The sequence below is a fragment of the Lissotriton vulgaris genome, chromosome 1_2 (assembly GCF_964263255.1).
Source record: "Lissotriton vulgaris chromosome 1_2, aLisVul1.2, whole genome shotgun sequence".
Classification (NCBI taxonomy): Eukaryota; Metazoa; Chordata; class Amphibia; order Caudata; family Salamandridae; genus Lissotriton; species Lissotriton vulgaris.
This window is the reverse complement of record NC_141686.1, coordinates 240403370-240420333: the sequence shown is the minus strand read 5'-3', so window position 1 is coordinate 240420333 and position 16964 is coordinate 240403370. Positions and strand designations below refer to the sequence as shown.

The window sequence follows — 16964 nt, the reverse complement described above, 5'->3', positions numbered from 1 at the left end:
GCCTGTGGCCAAACCAAGGCACCAACCCAAACCCAAGTGCTCCTCAAAAACCCGTTGACCCGAGAAAAATCGTCGATCCTCCAAAAGACAGTCAACCCAAAAAACCTGTCGAGCACAGAAAGCGCATTGTACCTAAAGATCCGGTCGATCTGCAATCAGTCGTCGACCCGAACAAAGAAACCGAGCCAAGGAAGAGCAATAAGGCACCGAAAGTCGTCGAACCAAAAAAGGTAGACCCAAAGGCAGCGGTCGATCCACAAAAGACTGAGCCAAAAAAGTCAAAGACACAGCCACGGACAGTGGAAGAAGAACTCTTCCATCCAGAGCCCTCAGAGGATCAGGCAAAAATATATATCAACCCTGAGACTGGTAAAGTCACAATCCTACACAGGAAAAAGAGGCCATTGGACACGGACTCTCATTCCCCCATTCGTCTAAAGAAAAAGTACTTTGGGACTTCTCCCTCTAGACCAGGGGTATTCAAACTGTGGGGCGCGACCCCTAGGGGGGCCGTGGAGCGATGCAAAGGGGGTCGCGCCTTCACAGCGTCACTTCTCCCCTGGCCTCCAGGGCTTCAGCCCCCCTCGTCCCCCATCCTGTGTCTCGCTCGCGCTCCTTGGGCCTCGGCTGGGAGGTGTCTGGAGTCTTATCTCCGGCCGAGTTTTTCACAGGTCTTTAAAGACCATTAGCATATTTACATGCCTTTGTTAACTGATTACCAAGGCTTAGTTTTCTTATGGTTCCAGTACCCCCTGGGCCCCCACTCTGCCTATTCCTTACATTTGTATTTTTACACTTACTGCTGTAGTGTGAGAATGCATTTAATACAAAGAAATATAAAGTTGGGTTGCCAAATGAAATATGCCTGCCAATTGTTATTTAGAGATCCTGCAGAGACCTGCTCTTGACACTAAATTGAGTTATAAATAAGAAAGTATGTATTAATTAGTTATGTGACTTTTCTGTCTTTATTCTCTTTAATTATAAGTCATGGATCATTGAGGCAGCCCTAGAACACAATTAAAAGTGCTTTCTATTTATATATGCTGTTCTAAATATTCACAGATAAGTGCTAAAAATACAGCTTTAGGTGACTGCTTATTTCTGGGCCATCAAAATAATGAGCTGGTAACCCTAATCATAAGAATGGAAGTTTGTTGCAGGATCAGCACATTATTTATTTCCTCCACCCTCGAATCCTGATTAATGCCATTATAGCAATAGTTTAACTTATATCTGAAACCCTACGCTTCAAGTTTCTGGGAATGCACCCTGCTTTCAGACTACTCACTTCTCATTCTCGCCTTTACTTTCACGTTCACCCTGCACTCCCAGCGATCGCAAGGCACTCAAACTGATCACCATGCACTCATAGCGATCACCATGCACTCATAGCAATCACAATGCACTCACACTGATCATCATGCACTCACACTGATCACCATGCACTCACAGCAATCACAATGCACTCACACTGATCACCATGCACTCACACTGATCACCATGCACTCACACTGATCACCATGCACTCACACTGATCACCATGCACTCACACTGATCACCATGCACTCACACTGATCACCATGCACTCACACTGATCACCATGCACTCACACTGATCACCATGCACTCACACTGATCACCATGCACTCACACCAATCACCATGCACTCACACCATTCACCATGCACTCACACCATTCACCATGAACTTACACCATTCACCATGCACTCACACCATTCACCATGCACTCACACCAATCACCATGCCCTCACACTGATCACAGTGCACTCACACTGATCGCCATGCACTCACAGCATTCACCCACTAACCCTGCACCCACAGTGATCACAATGCACTCACACTGATCACAATGCACTCTCATCATTCACCCGCTCACCCTGCACTCACACCAATCACCATGCACTCACACTATTCACCCACTCACCCTGCACTCACAGTGATCATAATGCACTCACACTGATCACAATGCACTCACACTGATCACAATGCACTCACACTGATCACCATGCACTCACACTGATCACCATGCACTCACACCAATCACCATGCACGCACACCAATCACCATGCACGCACACCAATCACCATGCACGCACACCAATCACCATGCACTCACACCATGCACTCACACCATTCACCATGCACTCACACCAATCACCATGCACTCACACCATTCACCATGCACTCACACCAATCACTGCACTCAGTAATCACAATGCACTCACACTGATCACAGTGCACTCACACTGATCGCCATGCACTCACAACATTCACCCACTCACCCTGCACTCACAGTGATCACAATGCACTCACACTGATCACAATGCACTCACATCATTCACCTGCTCACCCTGTACTCACAGTGATCATAATGCACTCACACTGATCACAATGCACTCACACTCATCATTATGCACTCACACTGATCACCATTCACTCACAACATCCACCCACTCACCCTGCACTCACAGTGATCATAATGTACTCACAGTGATCACAATGCACTCTCACTGATCATCATGCACTCACAACATTCACCCGCTCACCCTGCTCTCACAGTGATCATAATGCACTCACACTGATCACAATGCACTCACACTGATCACAATTCACTCACACTGATCACCATGCACTCATACTGATCACCATGCACTCACACTGATCACCATGCACTCACAACATTCACCCACTCACCCTGCACTCACAGTGATCATAATGGACTCACACTGATCACCATGCACTCACAACAGGAGGGGGTCCTTACGCTTGAAAATGTTGACAGGGGGGTCTCGGCATCCAAAAGTTTGAGGACCTCTGCTCTAGACCCTTCATTCCTTTCTATGCCACTATGCCTACTACGCCTTTTACTCCTTACTTCCTCGCACTCTGGGGACAAGGAGGGCGACACAGAGGAAGATCCTCAATATGCTTTTAACTATCCAGAGGATCCTAACCCTCAAAATGAACCATGGGTAGAGCCGACTGATCCATATGACACGCATCCCATCCCTGACACCTCCTCATACCCAACAAAGCCATCACCTACTGACGACACCATTGTCTTCAACCAGCTAATCGATAGGGCAGCGCAGTACCACAATGTAGACATGCACAATGAACCTTTAGAAGAAGACTTTTTATTTGACATATTCCCTACTTCTGAGAAAAATGTCAGAACACTTCCTATGTTGAAAGCTGTGCTAAAACACGTGCCAGATATATTTATATATACAGCCGGGGCACGTGTAATCAATCCCAGGATTGAAAAGAAATATAGAGTGGCCCCTACAGCTCCTACTTATATCAGAGGTCAGTTGCCATTAGATTCACTAGTAGTGGCTAATGCACGCAAATGGGCCAACTCGCAGAGAACAGGAGAAGCTCCACCTCCTGAAAAGAAGTCTAAAATACTAGAGGCCTCTGGTAAAAGAGTAGCATCACAGGCCTCCAATTCATGGAGAATTGCAAATACACAAGCTCTACTAGCTCGTTACGACAGAGCAAACTATGACCAGCTTGAAAGTTTGATGCAACACCTGCCTGAGCCTTTCAAAGCACAAGCTAACGACCTCATACAAGAGGGGAAATTTATTACAAACGCCTCCATTAAATGTGCGCTAGACGCAGCTGACACTGCAGCCAGGTCCATTAACACTAACGGCTTATTACGAAGACATGCATGGCTACGCATTTCTGGTTTTAAGAACGAGGTGCAATCCACCATTCTTAACCAACCAGTCAATCAAGACTTCCTTTTCGGCCCTGCAGTCAACACCATTTTAGACTAAAAGAAAAAGGATACAGAAACCGCAAAATCAATGGGTGCATTGCAGTTTCAACAACACAGAGGTTCCTTTCGACGCTCCTCATACAGAGAAGCTACACAAGGCAATACTTCACAAACCTCATCTACATACAAAAGCAACACACAAGGTTCCTTTAACAAGAACTCCAACAGAGGAGGTTATAGGGGCAACAATAATAAGGGAAGAGAACATGGAGGCAATAACACCAGAGCCTCCACTGCCGCAAAACAGTGACTTCATCACACTACCTCTAGACCATTTAACACCGGTCGGAGGCAGGATCCAACAATTCCTACCTGTCTGGGACTCAATTACCACAGACAGGTGGGTGAGACAAATTACCCAGTATGGTTATTGCCTAGAACTCACTTCTACTCCACCAAACATACCACCCAGAAACCGCCCTATGTTCATAGAACACATCACCCTGCTACAACAAGAGGTGAAATGCATGCTGGAAAAGGGGGCCATAGAGCCAGTCCCTTTCCAACACCAAGGGACAGGAGTATACTCACTATACTTCCTTATTCCCAAGAAGGACGGTTCACTCAGACCAATATTGGACCTCAGACCCCTAAATCAATACATACTGTTGGAGCACTTCCATATGATCACACTACAGAAAGTGCTCCCGCTGCTCCAGCAAGGAGACTTCTTGGCAATATTGGACCTCAAGGATGCGTATTTTCACATACCCATCCATCCAGCTCACAGGAAATATCTCAGGTTCAATAGAAGGTCAACACTACCAATTCAAGGTTCTCCCCTTCGGGGTAACCACGGCTCCAAGAGTACAAAATGCTTAGCGACAGTAGCTGCCCATCTCAGGAGGCAACACATCCATGTGTTCCCATACCTAGATGATTGGCTAATACAAGCAAAATCGTACGAACAGTGTGCAAGAGACACGTATCAAACACTTCAGCTGCTACACAGCCTAGGTTTTTCGATAACTACCCAAAATCGCATCTACAACCATCCCACACACAACAATATCTGGGAGCTACTATAGATACCTCAGTGGCAAAGGCATATCCAAACTCAGCAAGGATAGCCAGCATGCAGATGCTCATTCGCAAATTTCTGCCACAACACTCTTTGCCAGCTCGAGTCTTCATGCAGCTCATAGGCATGATGGCGTCCTGCATATTCATTGTCCCTCATGCCCGACTTCAAATGTGTCCATTGCAAGAATGCCTAGCACGGCAGTGGAACCAAGCTCAAGGACAACTAAAAGACCTAGTGTTGGTAGACAGTCGCGCTTACAACTCTCTGCAGAGGTGGAACCCACAAAACCTTTCCAAGGGGCGACTGTTCCAAGAGCAAGTTCCACAACTAGTACTAACAACGGACGCATCACTGACAGTTGGGGAGTCCACCTACTCCAATACACAGTTCAAGGGCTCTGGACAGTCAAACAAAAGAAACTGCATATCAACCAACTAGAGTTGCCTGCAATATTCCTAGCTCTAAAAGCATTTTAAAAATACCTGTACAGCAAGACTGTGTTGATCCGGACGGACAACATAACAGCCATGTACTATATCATGAAACAGGGAGGAACACACTCCCCACAGCTGTCCCACTTGGCACAGAGCATATGGAAGTGGGCAATTCCAAAATTAATTTTTATTCCTAGCAGAACACATCCCAGGGAAAGACAATCAAATAGCGGATCTGCTCAGCAGACACAGCCAACAACTACACGAATTGGAGATTCACCTCCAAGTTCTCTAGCCACTCTTCGAATAGTGGAGGTACCCAGGGATAGACCTGTTTGCCACAAACAAAAACTCAAAATGTCGGTACTTTGCCGCCAGGTTCCCACATCCGTTGTCACAAGGCAATGTGATATAGATGAAGTGGTCAGGCAGATTTGCGTACGCTTTTCCCCCAGCACCACTGATTCCGCTGGTGGCACGCAAAATACGGCAACAGTCACTCACACTGATCCTAGTTGCTCCCACATGGGCGAGACAGCCATGGTACACAACTTTCCTGGAGCTTTCAGTAGTTCCTCATCAAAGGCTGCGCCTCGCACCCCATCTTCTAAATTAGAACCATGGAGAAATCAGACACCCAGATCCCAATCAGACGAACCTAGCGATATGGCTCCTGAAATCTTAGAATTTGGATACCTTAACTTGCCTCCAGACTGCATGAACATCATCAAGGAGGCAAGACGACCAACTACTAGAGTATGCTATGCAGCTAAATGGAAAAGATTTGTTATTTTCTGCAACAATAACCAAATCAACCCATTAGATGCTTCCATTCAGAACATTATATGTTACCTACTGCATCTTCAAAGATGCAACCTAGCATACTCTTCAATAAGACTACACCTTGCTGCTATAGCAGCATACCTTCAAAACAGGCAACACCTTTCACTGTTTAGTGTACCAGCAATCAAGGCTTTTATGGAGGCTCTTAAAAGGGGGATTCCTCCAAGGCACCCACCTTCCCCAGTCTGGAACCTAAATATAGTACTTACCAGACTTATGGGACCTCCTTTCGAACCTCTACACTCATGCGAATTGCAATTTCTAACATGGAAGGTGGCATTCTTGATTGCCATTACCTCACTCAGACGAGCTACACGCACTAACTAACTAACAATTCAAGAACCCTTCATGCAAATATATGCTAACAGGGTAGTTCTTAGAACAAACCCTAAGTTTATGCCAAAGGTCGTATCCACTTTCCATATTAATTCAATCAATAGAACTGCCAGTGTTCTTCCAAAATCCACAGTCAGTAGCAGAAAGAGCCCTATACACACTGGATGTAAAAAGAGCTCTGCTTTATTATGTAGACAGAACGAAATCATTTAGAAAAACAAAGCACTTATTTGTTGCTTTTTCACCACAACGTAAAAGAAATCCCATATCAAAGTCAGGAATAGCCAGATGGATAGTTAAATGCATTCAAATATGTTATCAAAAGGCTAAACGCACTTTAACTGTACCCCCAAGAGCACACTCTACGCAAAAAATGGGGGCATCCATGGCTTTCCTAGGAAATGTTCCTCTTGAAGACATATATAGAGCAGCCACTTGGACTACCATACACACTTTCACAAAACATTACTGTGTAGACGTGCAAGCAAAGCAGCAAGCTGCTGTAGGCCAGGTTGTCCTCAAAACTCTTTCAAACTGCTGCAGCTGGCACAGGTAACCACCGCTAGAGGAGATACTGCTATACAGTCTATGCACAGATATGAATTCAGCAGCCCACATGCCTCTAACAGAATTTGCTACTCACAAGTATGGTAGCAGGGGGTCTGCTGACAATCATATCGCCCCACCCCCCCCCCCCCCCGCCTGCCTGTTGCAGCTGCAGCATTATCTTTTGCATGGCCATCTCTTACTTTACTATCTCCATCTTTGCCACAATGGCGAAAAACAATCTGAAGATGGAGAAGATGCCCATGCGCACTATGGTCCAGGGGAGGAGTCACCTATCTCGTGATACTTCGAAGACTCTTCCAGGACAACAAGGTGCAATCATCCGGACCCAACACTAGGCGGCGATCTATGCACAGATATGAATGTCAGCAGCCCTACATGCCAAGAAAATATGCATAATGGTAAGTAGCATATTCCATATAGAAAATGGTATTCGTACCTTAGGCTGAGATTTTGATTGGGCAGCCATTGTTTGTGTTTCACAGATATTGCATCGCCACATTGACATAACTACAAACATACTGTCAAGGCAGTGTAATAGTGTGCTCACAAAGTGTTCCGTGTCAACAAGGCCAGTGTTTTCAAGAAACTAGTCCAAGAGTTACGGCCACCAATGTGTGCCAAAGGTTGATGTGAGAAGGAAACTTTAGGGAAAGGACTGTGTGCTTGCAAAAATGGCACTAATTCCTAGGGGGCCTAACTTTGGTACATTTCAGGACTTAAAGGGGGAGGGAGGATGCACGGGCCATCCTGGGGCTTATAAATGCCCTGAGTACCACCACCTCCCTGGGGCTAAATTAAATGTAATGGGAGGGGGGTTGCGCAGTCGCCCGGGCACCAGGGGACACCAACTCCGTAGGGCTAATTTAAATGTAATAGTGGAAGCGGTGTTGTTTGGTCAACCAGGGACCACACTTCCCCAGGGCCAACGTAACGTTTGAAGTGGGAGTGGACCACGCATCCCACTACCATCCCTCCTGGGCAGGCCCTACTAAATGAAAGGAGAAGGCTCATGATGGTCCTTGGGGACAGCAACCCCTCCTGTTAGCTCCAGTAAATCCCACACAGTGTAATTGCTGTGAAGTGCTCTGAGGCCCTGCCTCCTTTCTCCACCACTCTCCAAACACGCCTCCTGGCGCACTACTGATGGGGGATGAAGTCCAATTAGATGCTGGGAGTCCTTAGGGGCCAACTACCCCTCCTGATGCCTCCAATAAGTCCCACACAGTAGGTTTTGGGAGACCCTTCCACCTTTCTCCACCACTCTGAAAACGCGCCTAGTGATTAAAAAATGGTTGAAATTCACATAAAAAAAATAAAGTTACAGGGACGTTATAGTTAGGAAATAGTATTTAAAAAAAACTTACAAATTCACTTAAAAAAAACAAAGGCTACAGGGATGTTATATTTAGGTTTAGATTTCACTCGCACAAACCCATTGAAATACAGTCGTTATAGTTACCTGAGCTAGCTATAACTGACACCCCGAATGCACTGCTTATGAACTCACATATTGCATCACTCATGACATGGTCAGTGACATCATTGCTGACATCTCAAATGGCATCACTGATGATAATAAGGGGGTGTGTTTTTAAGAGTATTTGTTTTTCTGACCTCTGTTTTGCTTTTTCTGTCCTCTGTGTTGTCTTTTTCTGCTCATTTCCTCCCTCTTCCTGCCGTATCCTGAAGACCTGTCGCAGGGGGAGCTGGCACGACAGAGACCTCGCAACCCAGCACCCAGATACCCCTAGGGGTGAAAGTACAAATGCCGATTAATTGATTGGTTGAGTTGAACACAAAGGCATTAGAAAGAAACTGTGTTATTTTGAACATTCCAGATGAGATGTGGTTACATTCCCTTTCGTAGTGAAAGCTGTGGCTCTGAGAACCTAATGTTCTTGCCGGTTTCAGGAACCAGAAGAAATATACATTTTCATTGATTAAATTTGTCTTTATTGGCCTTGGGAGCTAGTCAATGTTTTTGTGAGTTTGTAGAATGAGAAGTAGTTTATGTTCTCGTGATGGCACATTGCATCCTGATCAGTTTTGGGTTGTCACTGATATTATCAACTAATGTTGTTTTCCTCTTTCTCTGGTCTATAGGTGGATACACTAGGCTGCAGGGCGGTCGTTGGAGTGACAGCCGTGCACTGAGCTGTGTGGAGCGCTTCGACACCTTCAGCCAATACTGGACCACTGTATCTTCTCTCCACCAGGCCCGCAGTGGGCTGGGTGTGACTTCGCTGGAAGGACTCATCTATGCCATTGGAGGTAAATGATGTTTATGGTCCACATCCCCGTTTTACCTTTTCCAACAACCATTTTCCCTGTGTGTGAGAGGACCACTATCCCTCCTGCACAAACACTAGTACTAATGGGAAGTAGGCATTTAAGCATGTTAAGAAGACACAACATCATCATTTTATCAGCTTGTTATAGCATATGGATTTTTTTCCCACCAAAAATGTATTTCAAATTGATTTAGAGATATAATTTTATTTTAAACAAGGGGAATGCTTTGTAAAGATTCTTACATTATCTTCTAGCTCATATGTTAGGTTGGCAGCTTATAAAACCTAGCACTTTCCTCAGCTTGCTAAAAACATGAAAGGAATAACTGTTAATTTCTGTTTCTTGCATTCATTCTGATTGTAAAAGTGTGTTGAAGGGAAATGACATGTATAGTAAAAGCAGTGAAAATGTTTTGTTGTATTCATATTAACTGCATTTTAAACAGTGTAGGTGGGAAAAGTAGTTCCGGTAAGAAGAAAGAACACTTATTATTTGCTCAGCTGATTTCATCCATCCTTGTAAGCAGTTACCCCCAAACAGTGGCTACTGATGTGCAAGTAGTCCTTCTGTGTATACGGTACTGGCTCCTTCTGGCTGAAAAGGATGTCACACCTACAGAGTTAAGCATCTTGGGCTGACACGCGCCTTAAGAACAGGTTGTAGCGACTGCTCCATTTCTGTTAGTATGCGTTTGTCTCTTCCTTGCATAATGCAGAAGATATGGGGAAGAGGAGTCTCTATGCTGGGTGCTGCGATAGGAAGCTTATGACCTTGGTTTATCCATATTGAAGCTCCCCCAAATGTGAGCATTATTTTGAATTTATATGTTCTCCTCTGCTCAGTGCTGAAGCCCCCATTAAGGATTGTCACAGTCTTGTCTTTAATATTTTGCTTCTGGCTGGAAAAATGTTTCTAATGAAGTGTGCCTTTCTTCCTGTGTGTCGGACATGGCCATTGAGCAAACGTAAAGCATAGCAGTAAACAGAGGTGGCTGAAAAAAGTCCAATAGTAGTATCAACGATTGGTGGTGGTCCCAACCTCCTAGCCCCCCTCTCGCCCCCCAAGCACAGTTATTGGCAAAAATACAATTCCAACCAAAGGCCCTGCAAAGCATTATGGGACGAGATTCTAGACTGCAGTGAATGTTATAGTATCCAATACCAAAACATTCCTCAAGGGGCAGGCTCTCAGGCTCAGCTGAGAGCTAATACTATAATATTCACTAAACTCTAGAATCTCGCTCGCCCGACCCATAATGCTTTGCTGGGCCTTTGGTTGGGATTGTATTTTTGCCCATAACTTTGCTTGGGGTGGTCCTAGGAGGATGGGACCACCATTGAATCATTCAGCATGATATGCTCTTTGTGTTCAATGCATCTACTTGCCCTTCCACTAGGTTAGGGGTGACCCCAAAATCATCACCTCTCTCATTGCCTGGTATTTTTCAAAGTTCACTTTTTTTTAATTTTTTATTTGTTTTTATGGTTGCATCCGTACAATCACATTCGCAGGAGTATATATTCGTCGGTGCAGTGTCAACATTCAGCTACAACCAACCGCTAGCGCAACTTTTCCATTTTTATTTTATGTAACTTTAAAGGTCATTGATTGGATATTTGGCACCGGTCAATTTAAACATTGCATTGTTAATTAGAAACAGTATAGCGGTTAAGGCCTTGTACTCCACAGTTCGCATGCCTGTTATCCCAGCCAGGAGAGCACGGGAAATCTTGGGGCCTTCCCTGCCGTTGCACTTTCCCACCTCCCTTCCCACCCCTACTCCATTTCATCAAAGTTCACTTTTGTGAATTGGTTATATGCTTTTTAGCATGTAAAGGTAAAGTTGTTTTTATCAAAGGGTTGTGGGTGCAGTAGCAGCGGAACGGAGTTCATTGCCCATGGTTACCTATCAGTAGAGATTGCATTTAGACTGGACACCCTTTTTCAGCTGAGCATGACTTCAAGATTTCAGATTGTACTTGGGTGTTTCTTTCAAGGTACTAATGTTGCTCTGAGGGTTTGGTCGTAGTTCTTGCTTTTTTATGGGTTTTATGTATTGTACAGGAGCTTAATTGGTTGAACTGAAGATAGTAGTATTTGTGTGAGTGGAAGGTGGGGGCTTCTAGTCTGAAGGTAACCTGGGCAGTCTGTGGCACTATATGCAGCCAACATTTTTTCATTCATATAATGAACGTCTCCGCACTGTCTGTTACTGCCACCCTTTAGTCCCCCCCCCAACTCACACACAAACATAAACACCCCAGCCATGATAAAGGATCCGCCCTAGAAAATGCCCATAATACAAAGCAACCAGAACGTCAAAATACAGGGTCCTTTCACTTGCTTATTCCCCAGTGCATCACGCCTGACCCTGCACAAAATCCCCAAATTGCATTTCCCATAATGGCAATACTGGGCAAACTCACATCAGAGAATGATCATGCCGAACTACATCATGAGTCGCAGCAAGCAAGACACTGCCATTTCTAGCCTAGGGCCTAACATTATGCACATGTGTGATGATCGTTAATAGGAACACCAAAAGACAGATTAAAAAAAAATGCAAACCTATGTGGCCTTCAAAATGGATAAATATAACTTACAAGATGTGTAATTCCTCACATAGGGCCCGATTCACAGAATGAATTTAAGACTCAATCCTAAACTTACTACTATTTTGGTATTCACAGAATGCACTTACTACTTTTGGCATTCACAGAATGAACTTACTACTTTTGTTATTCGCAGAAGTTAAGATTTTGTCTTAAGTCTGTCTTAAGTCTGTCTTAAGTTTGTCTTAAGACAAATTTAAGACAAAATCCTAACTTCTGTGAATACCAAAAGTAGTAAGTTCATTCTGTGAATGCCTAAAGTAGTAAGTGCATTCTGTGAATACCAAAATAGTAGTAAGTTTAGTATTGAATCAGGCCCATAATGTCCAGCTTCTCCAAATCTTCCATCCCGTTCCCAAACTGTCATGCACTCTGCAAGGGACACTCAAAGAATAGGAATGGGCCCTCCTCCCCTTGTGTGCAGAGATGACGGTGAAACTGGTTATTCAACTTTCTGATCCCTGCAGGCACAGACATCCTATCCTGTCTAGACCAGGACACCCATTATTATGAAAAGATGTACACAAAAGGGCTTTTGGCACTTAGCTAACTCTGGTCGTCAGATAATTGCTTTATGGACAGCTGAACTCAGCAAACAGTCATTAACATGTTGGTTCTGTGCTCTTCTTACCAACCCGGAATTTCATCTTTAACATTCAGTAAAATGAAATTCAACACAGAAATAAGTGTTTACCGAGATAACTAAACACATATTTTCTTTTCCCTCATTGATGCATTGATTCTGATTGTACTAGATAAACATAAATGAATCTGTTGTTCTTTCCTGCTTTTATCAAATTTGTGTTTATCTTTCCCAGACTCAAAAACGTAAGTAGATCGCTCTTCTCTATAAAGGAAGAATGTAATTGATCTTTTCAATAAACTACCTGCAGAAAGGGTATTTATGTATTTCAAGCTAACACACTGTATGATCTAACCTATTAAAAGCTATCTTTACGTTGTTTTTATGCCTTTTTCTGTTAAGCAATATTCAAAACAGAGAAGCTACATCTATTTTAAGAACTTTTTTATTTATTTCCTAGAGAAGTGTTTCTTCATTTTTGCAAGAGAGGCCCAATTGTTTTTTCTTCTCATTTGAGCTGATCATTCTGAATTAAGTTAGATCCCTCTTCTTATGAGATGGTTTGGGCTTGTGACCAGAGTTTTAGGTTTCAAGGCTCCATTTTTGATAACTGAGACTCCCTGTAGGTTGTTTAGGTTATCAATTTCTTGTTTAAGCTCTCTTGTTTTTGAGCCTGCCTGTGTCTTGCTGAGCCTTTGTCGAGCTTGCTAAGCTGTCCTCTGTTTCCGAGCTTATTTCTTTGTCGATGATCTTTTGTTGTCTTCTGCTTCCCAAAGGTGAAAAGGATTCCATGATCTTCGACTGTGCCGAATGCTACGATCCTGTAACGAAGCAGTGGGCAGCGGTGGCATCCATGAATCACCCACGATGTGGACTCGGAGTGTGTTCTTGTTTTGGAGGCATATATGCACTGGGTAACATGAATGGTTCACTGTCCCAAAGAACTTTCTTCCCCTGAAGCCTATTTGGCACTCGTTTGTGTACCTAATTGTTTGTGTGATAAGCTTCAGTTTGTGATAGCAGGTGCATCCTGACAATTCAGTGGCGCTTCCGAGCTGAGTGTGCTAAGGTATCGTCTGTGCAGCGCTTTTGCTCAAATCTTGGCTGGAAATAATTGCATGTTAGAACTGCCGCTCTGACCATTCTGTTTGTTGCTTTGCCTATTTTATCTGCTGAACTTGCCGATCTGCCCACTCGCAGTGTGTTACTGCCAGCGTGACTCTGCTATTTAATTTATTTATATATCGCCGCTTTTGCTAATTTGCATTCTGTTGACCAGCGCGACCCTGTTGCAGTACTTGCGTTTCCCCCCCAAGCTCTCCTGCCGCCCTGACCCCTCCACCTCCATTTTGGTGTTGTTGTCGTCCTCCTTAGCCCGCCCCGCCTCCCAGCTGAAGCGCCCTCCCACAGACAACAAACAGCGCTCACACACCTAGAAACGCCGTGACTCGCTCTACGCTTCCGAGCTGAGTGGTCGCTCCCCTGCTGCTAAGGTATCGTCTGTGCAGCGCTTTTGCTCAAATCTTGGCTGGAAATAATTGCATGTTAGAACTGCCGCTCTGACCATTCTGTTTGCTGCTTTGCCTATTTTATCTGTTGAACTTGCCGATCTGCCCACTCGCAGTGTGTTACTGCCAGCGTGACTCTGCTATTTAATTTATTTATATATCGCCGCTTTTGCTAATTTGCATTCTGTTGACCAGCGCGACCCTGTTGCAGTACTTGCGTTTCCCCCCCAAGCTCTCCTGCCGCCCTGACCCCTCCACCTCCATTTTGGTGTTGTTGTCGTCCTCCTTAGCCCGCCCCGCCTCCCAGCTGAAGCGCCCTCCCACAGACAACAAACAGCGCTCACACACCTAGAAGCGCCGTGACTCGCTCTACGCTTCCGAGCTGAGTGGTCGCTCCCCTGCTGCTAAGGTATCGTCTGTGCAGCGCTTTTGCTCAAATCTTGGCTGGAAATAATTGCATGTTAGAACTGCCGCTCTGACCATTCTGTTTGCTGCTTTGCCTATTTTATCTGCTGAACTTGCCGATCTGCCCACTCGCAGTGTGTTACTGCCAGCGTGATTCTGCTATTTAATTTATTTATATATCGCCGCTTTTGCTAATTTGCATTCTGTTGACCAGCGCGACCCTGTTGCAGTACTTGCGTTTCCCCCCCAAGCTCTCCTGCCGCCCTGACCCCTCCACCTCCATTTTGGTGTTGTTGTCGTCCTCCTTAGCCCGCCCCGCCTCCCAGCTGAAGCGCCCTCCCACAGACAACAAACAGCCCTCACACACCTAGAAGCGCCGTGACTCGCTCTACGCTTCCGAGCTGAGTGGTCGCTCCCCTGCTGCTAAGGTATCGTCTGTGCAGCGCTTTTGCTCAAATCTTGGCTGGAAATAATTGCATGTTAGAACTGCCGCTCTGACCATTCTGTTTGTTGCTTTGCCTATTTTATCTGCTGAACTTGCCGATCTGCCCACTCGCAGTGTGTTACTGCCAGCGTGACTCTGCTATTTAATTTATTTATATATCGCCGCTTTTGCTAATTTGCATTCTGTTGACCAGCGCGACCCTGTTGCAGTACTTGCGTTTCCCCCCCAAGCTCTCCTGCCGCCCTGACCCCTCCACCTCCATTTTGGTGTTGTTGTCGTCCTCCTTAGCCCGCCCCGCCTCCCAGCTGAAGCGCCCTCCCACAGACAACAAACAGCGCTCACACACCTAGAAACGCCGTGACTCGCTCTACGCTTCCGAGCTGAGTGGTCGCTCCTCTGCTGCTAAGGTATCGTCTGTGCAGCGCTTTTGCTCAAATCTTGGCTGGAAATAATTGCATGTTAGAACTGCCGCTCTGACCATTCTGTTTGCTGCTTTGCCTATTTTATCTGTTGAACTTGCCGATCTGCCCACTCGCAGTGTGTTACTGCCAGCGTGACTCTGCTATTTAATTTATTTATATATCGCCGCTTTTGCTAATTTGCATTCTGTTGACCAGCGCGACCCTGTTGCAGTACTTGCGTTTCCCCCCCAAGCTCTCCTGCCGCCCTGACCCCTCCACCTCCATTTTGGTGTTGTTGTCGTCCTCCTTAGCCCGCCCCGCCTCCCAGCTGAAGCGCCCTCCCACAGACAACAAACAGCGCTCACACACCTAGAAGCGCCGTGACTCGCTCTACGCTTCCGAGCTGAGTGGTCGCTCCCCTGCTGCTAAGGTATCGTCTGTGCAGCGCTTTTGCTCAAATCTTGGCTGGAAATAATTGCATGTTAGAACTGCCACTCTGACCATTCTGTTTGCTGCTTTGCCTATTTTATCTGCTGAACTTGCCGATCTGCCCACTCGCAGTGTGTTACTGCCAGCGTGACTCTGCTATTTAATTTATTTATATATCGCCGCTTTTGCTAATTTGCATTCTGTTGACCAGCGCGACCCTGTTGCAGTACTTGCGTTTCCCCCCCAAGCTCTCCTGCCGCCCTGACCCCTCCACCTCCATTTTGGTGTTGTTGTCGTCCTCCTTAGCCCGCCCCGCCTCCCAGCTGAAGCGCCCTCCCACAGACAACAAACAGCGCTCACACACCTAGAAGCGCCGTGACTCGCTCTACGCTTCCGAGCTGAGTGGTCGCTCCACTGCTGCTAAGGTATCGTCTGTGCAGCGCTTTTGCTCAAATCTTGGCTGGAAATAATTGCATGTTAGAACTGCCGCTCTGACCATTCTGTTTGCTGCTTTGCCTATTTTATCTGCTGAATTTGCCGATCTGCCCACTCGCAGTGTGTTACTGCCAGCGTGACTCTGCTATTTAATTTATTTATATATCGCCGCTTTTGCTAATTTGCATTCTGTTGACCAGCGCGACCCTGTTGCAGTACTTGCGTTTCCCCCCCAAGCTCTCCTGCCGCCCTGACCCCTCCACCTCCATTTTGGTGTTGTTGTCGTCCTCCTTAGCCCGCCCCGCCTCCCAGCTGAAGCGCCCTCGCCCCTCCCCCTCCACCATCCATTTATGACAGTAGTTCCCGCGTGCAGCGTTCACGCGCAGCGACCGCGCCCAACCCGCGCCGAAGGTGCGCCAAAGGTAAGCCCGTCTACGCCCGTCCGCGCCTGGACCGCGCCCAGCGCCAGACCCCCTGGCCCCCGTCCCTCCCACTCCTCCCGCATTACCTACGATGCCGCCACCCTCCTAGCCCTTAACCCCGGTCGCGCCCCCAACTGCGTCCTAGCCGCTCCTGGACGCACTCATGGACCGTTCTCCTGCTTCTCCTGCAAATTTAGCGGCACCGACAACATCTCCGCCACGACCACACCACAGATTCCCGACCCCAACCTCCTACAATGCATCCTCCTCAACACCCGCTCGATCCACAGACACGCCATTGACCTATGGAATCTACTAGACACCATCTCTCCAGATGTCGCCTTCCTAACGGAAACTTGGATGAACGCTTCCTCCGCCCCTGACATCGCCATCGCTATCCCTGATGACTATAAG

The 16964-nt window shown here is 46.2% G+C and overlaps 1 protein-coding gene across 1 annotated transcript in view; it reads left to right on the top strand.

Moving 5' to 3' along the window:
- Nucleotides 1-16964, top strand: part of IPP (intracisternal A particle-promoted polypeptide) — a 224580-nt gene that overhangs the window by 147097 nt on the left and 60519 nt on the right. The window contains exons 5-6 of the mRNA XM_086953161.1: nt 9122-9289; nt 13282-13419. Of these exons, the coding sequence (XP_086809287.1) occupies nt 9122-9289; nt 13282-13419 (306 nt within the window). The remainder of the gene's footprint in view (nt 1-9121; nt 9290-13281; nt 13420-16964) is intronic.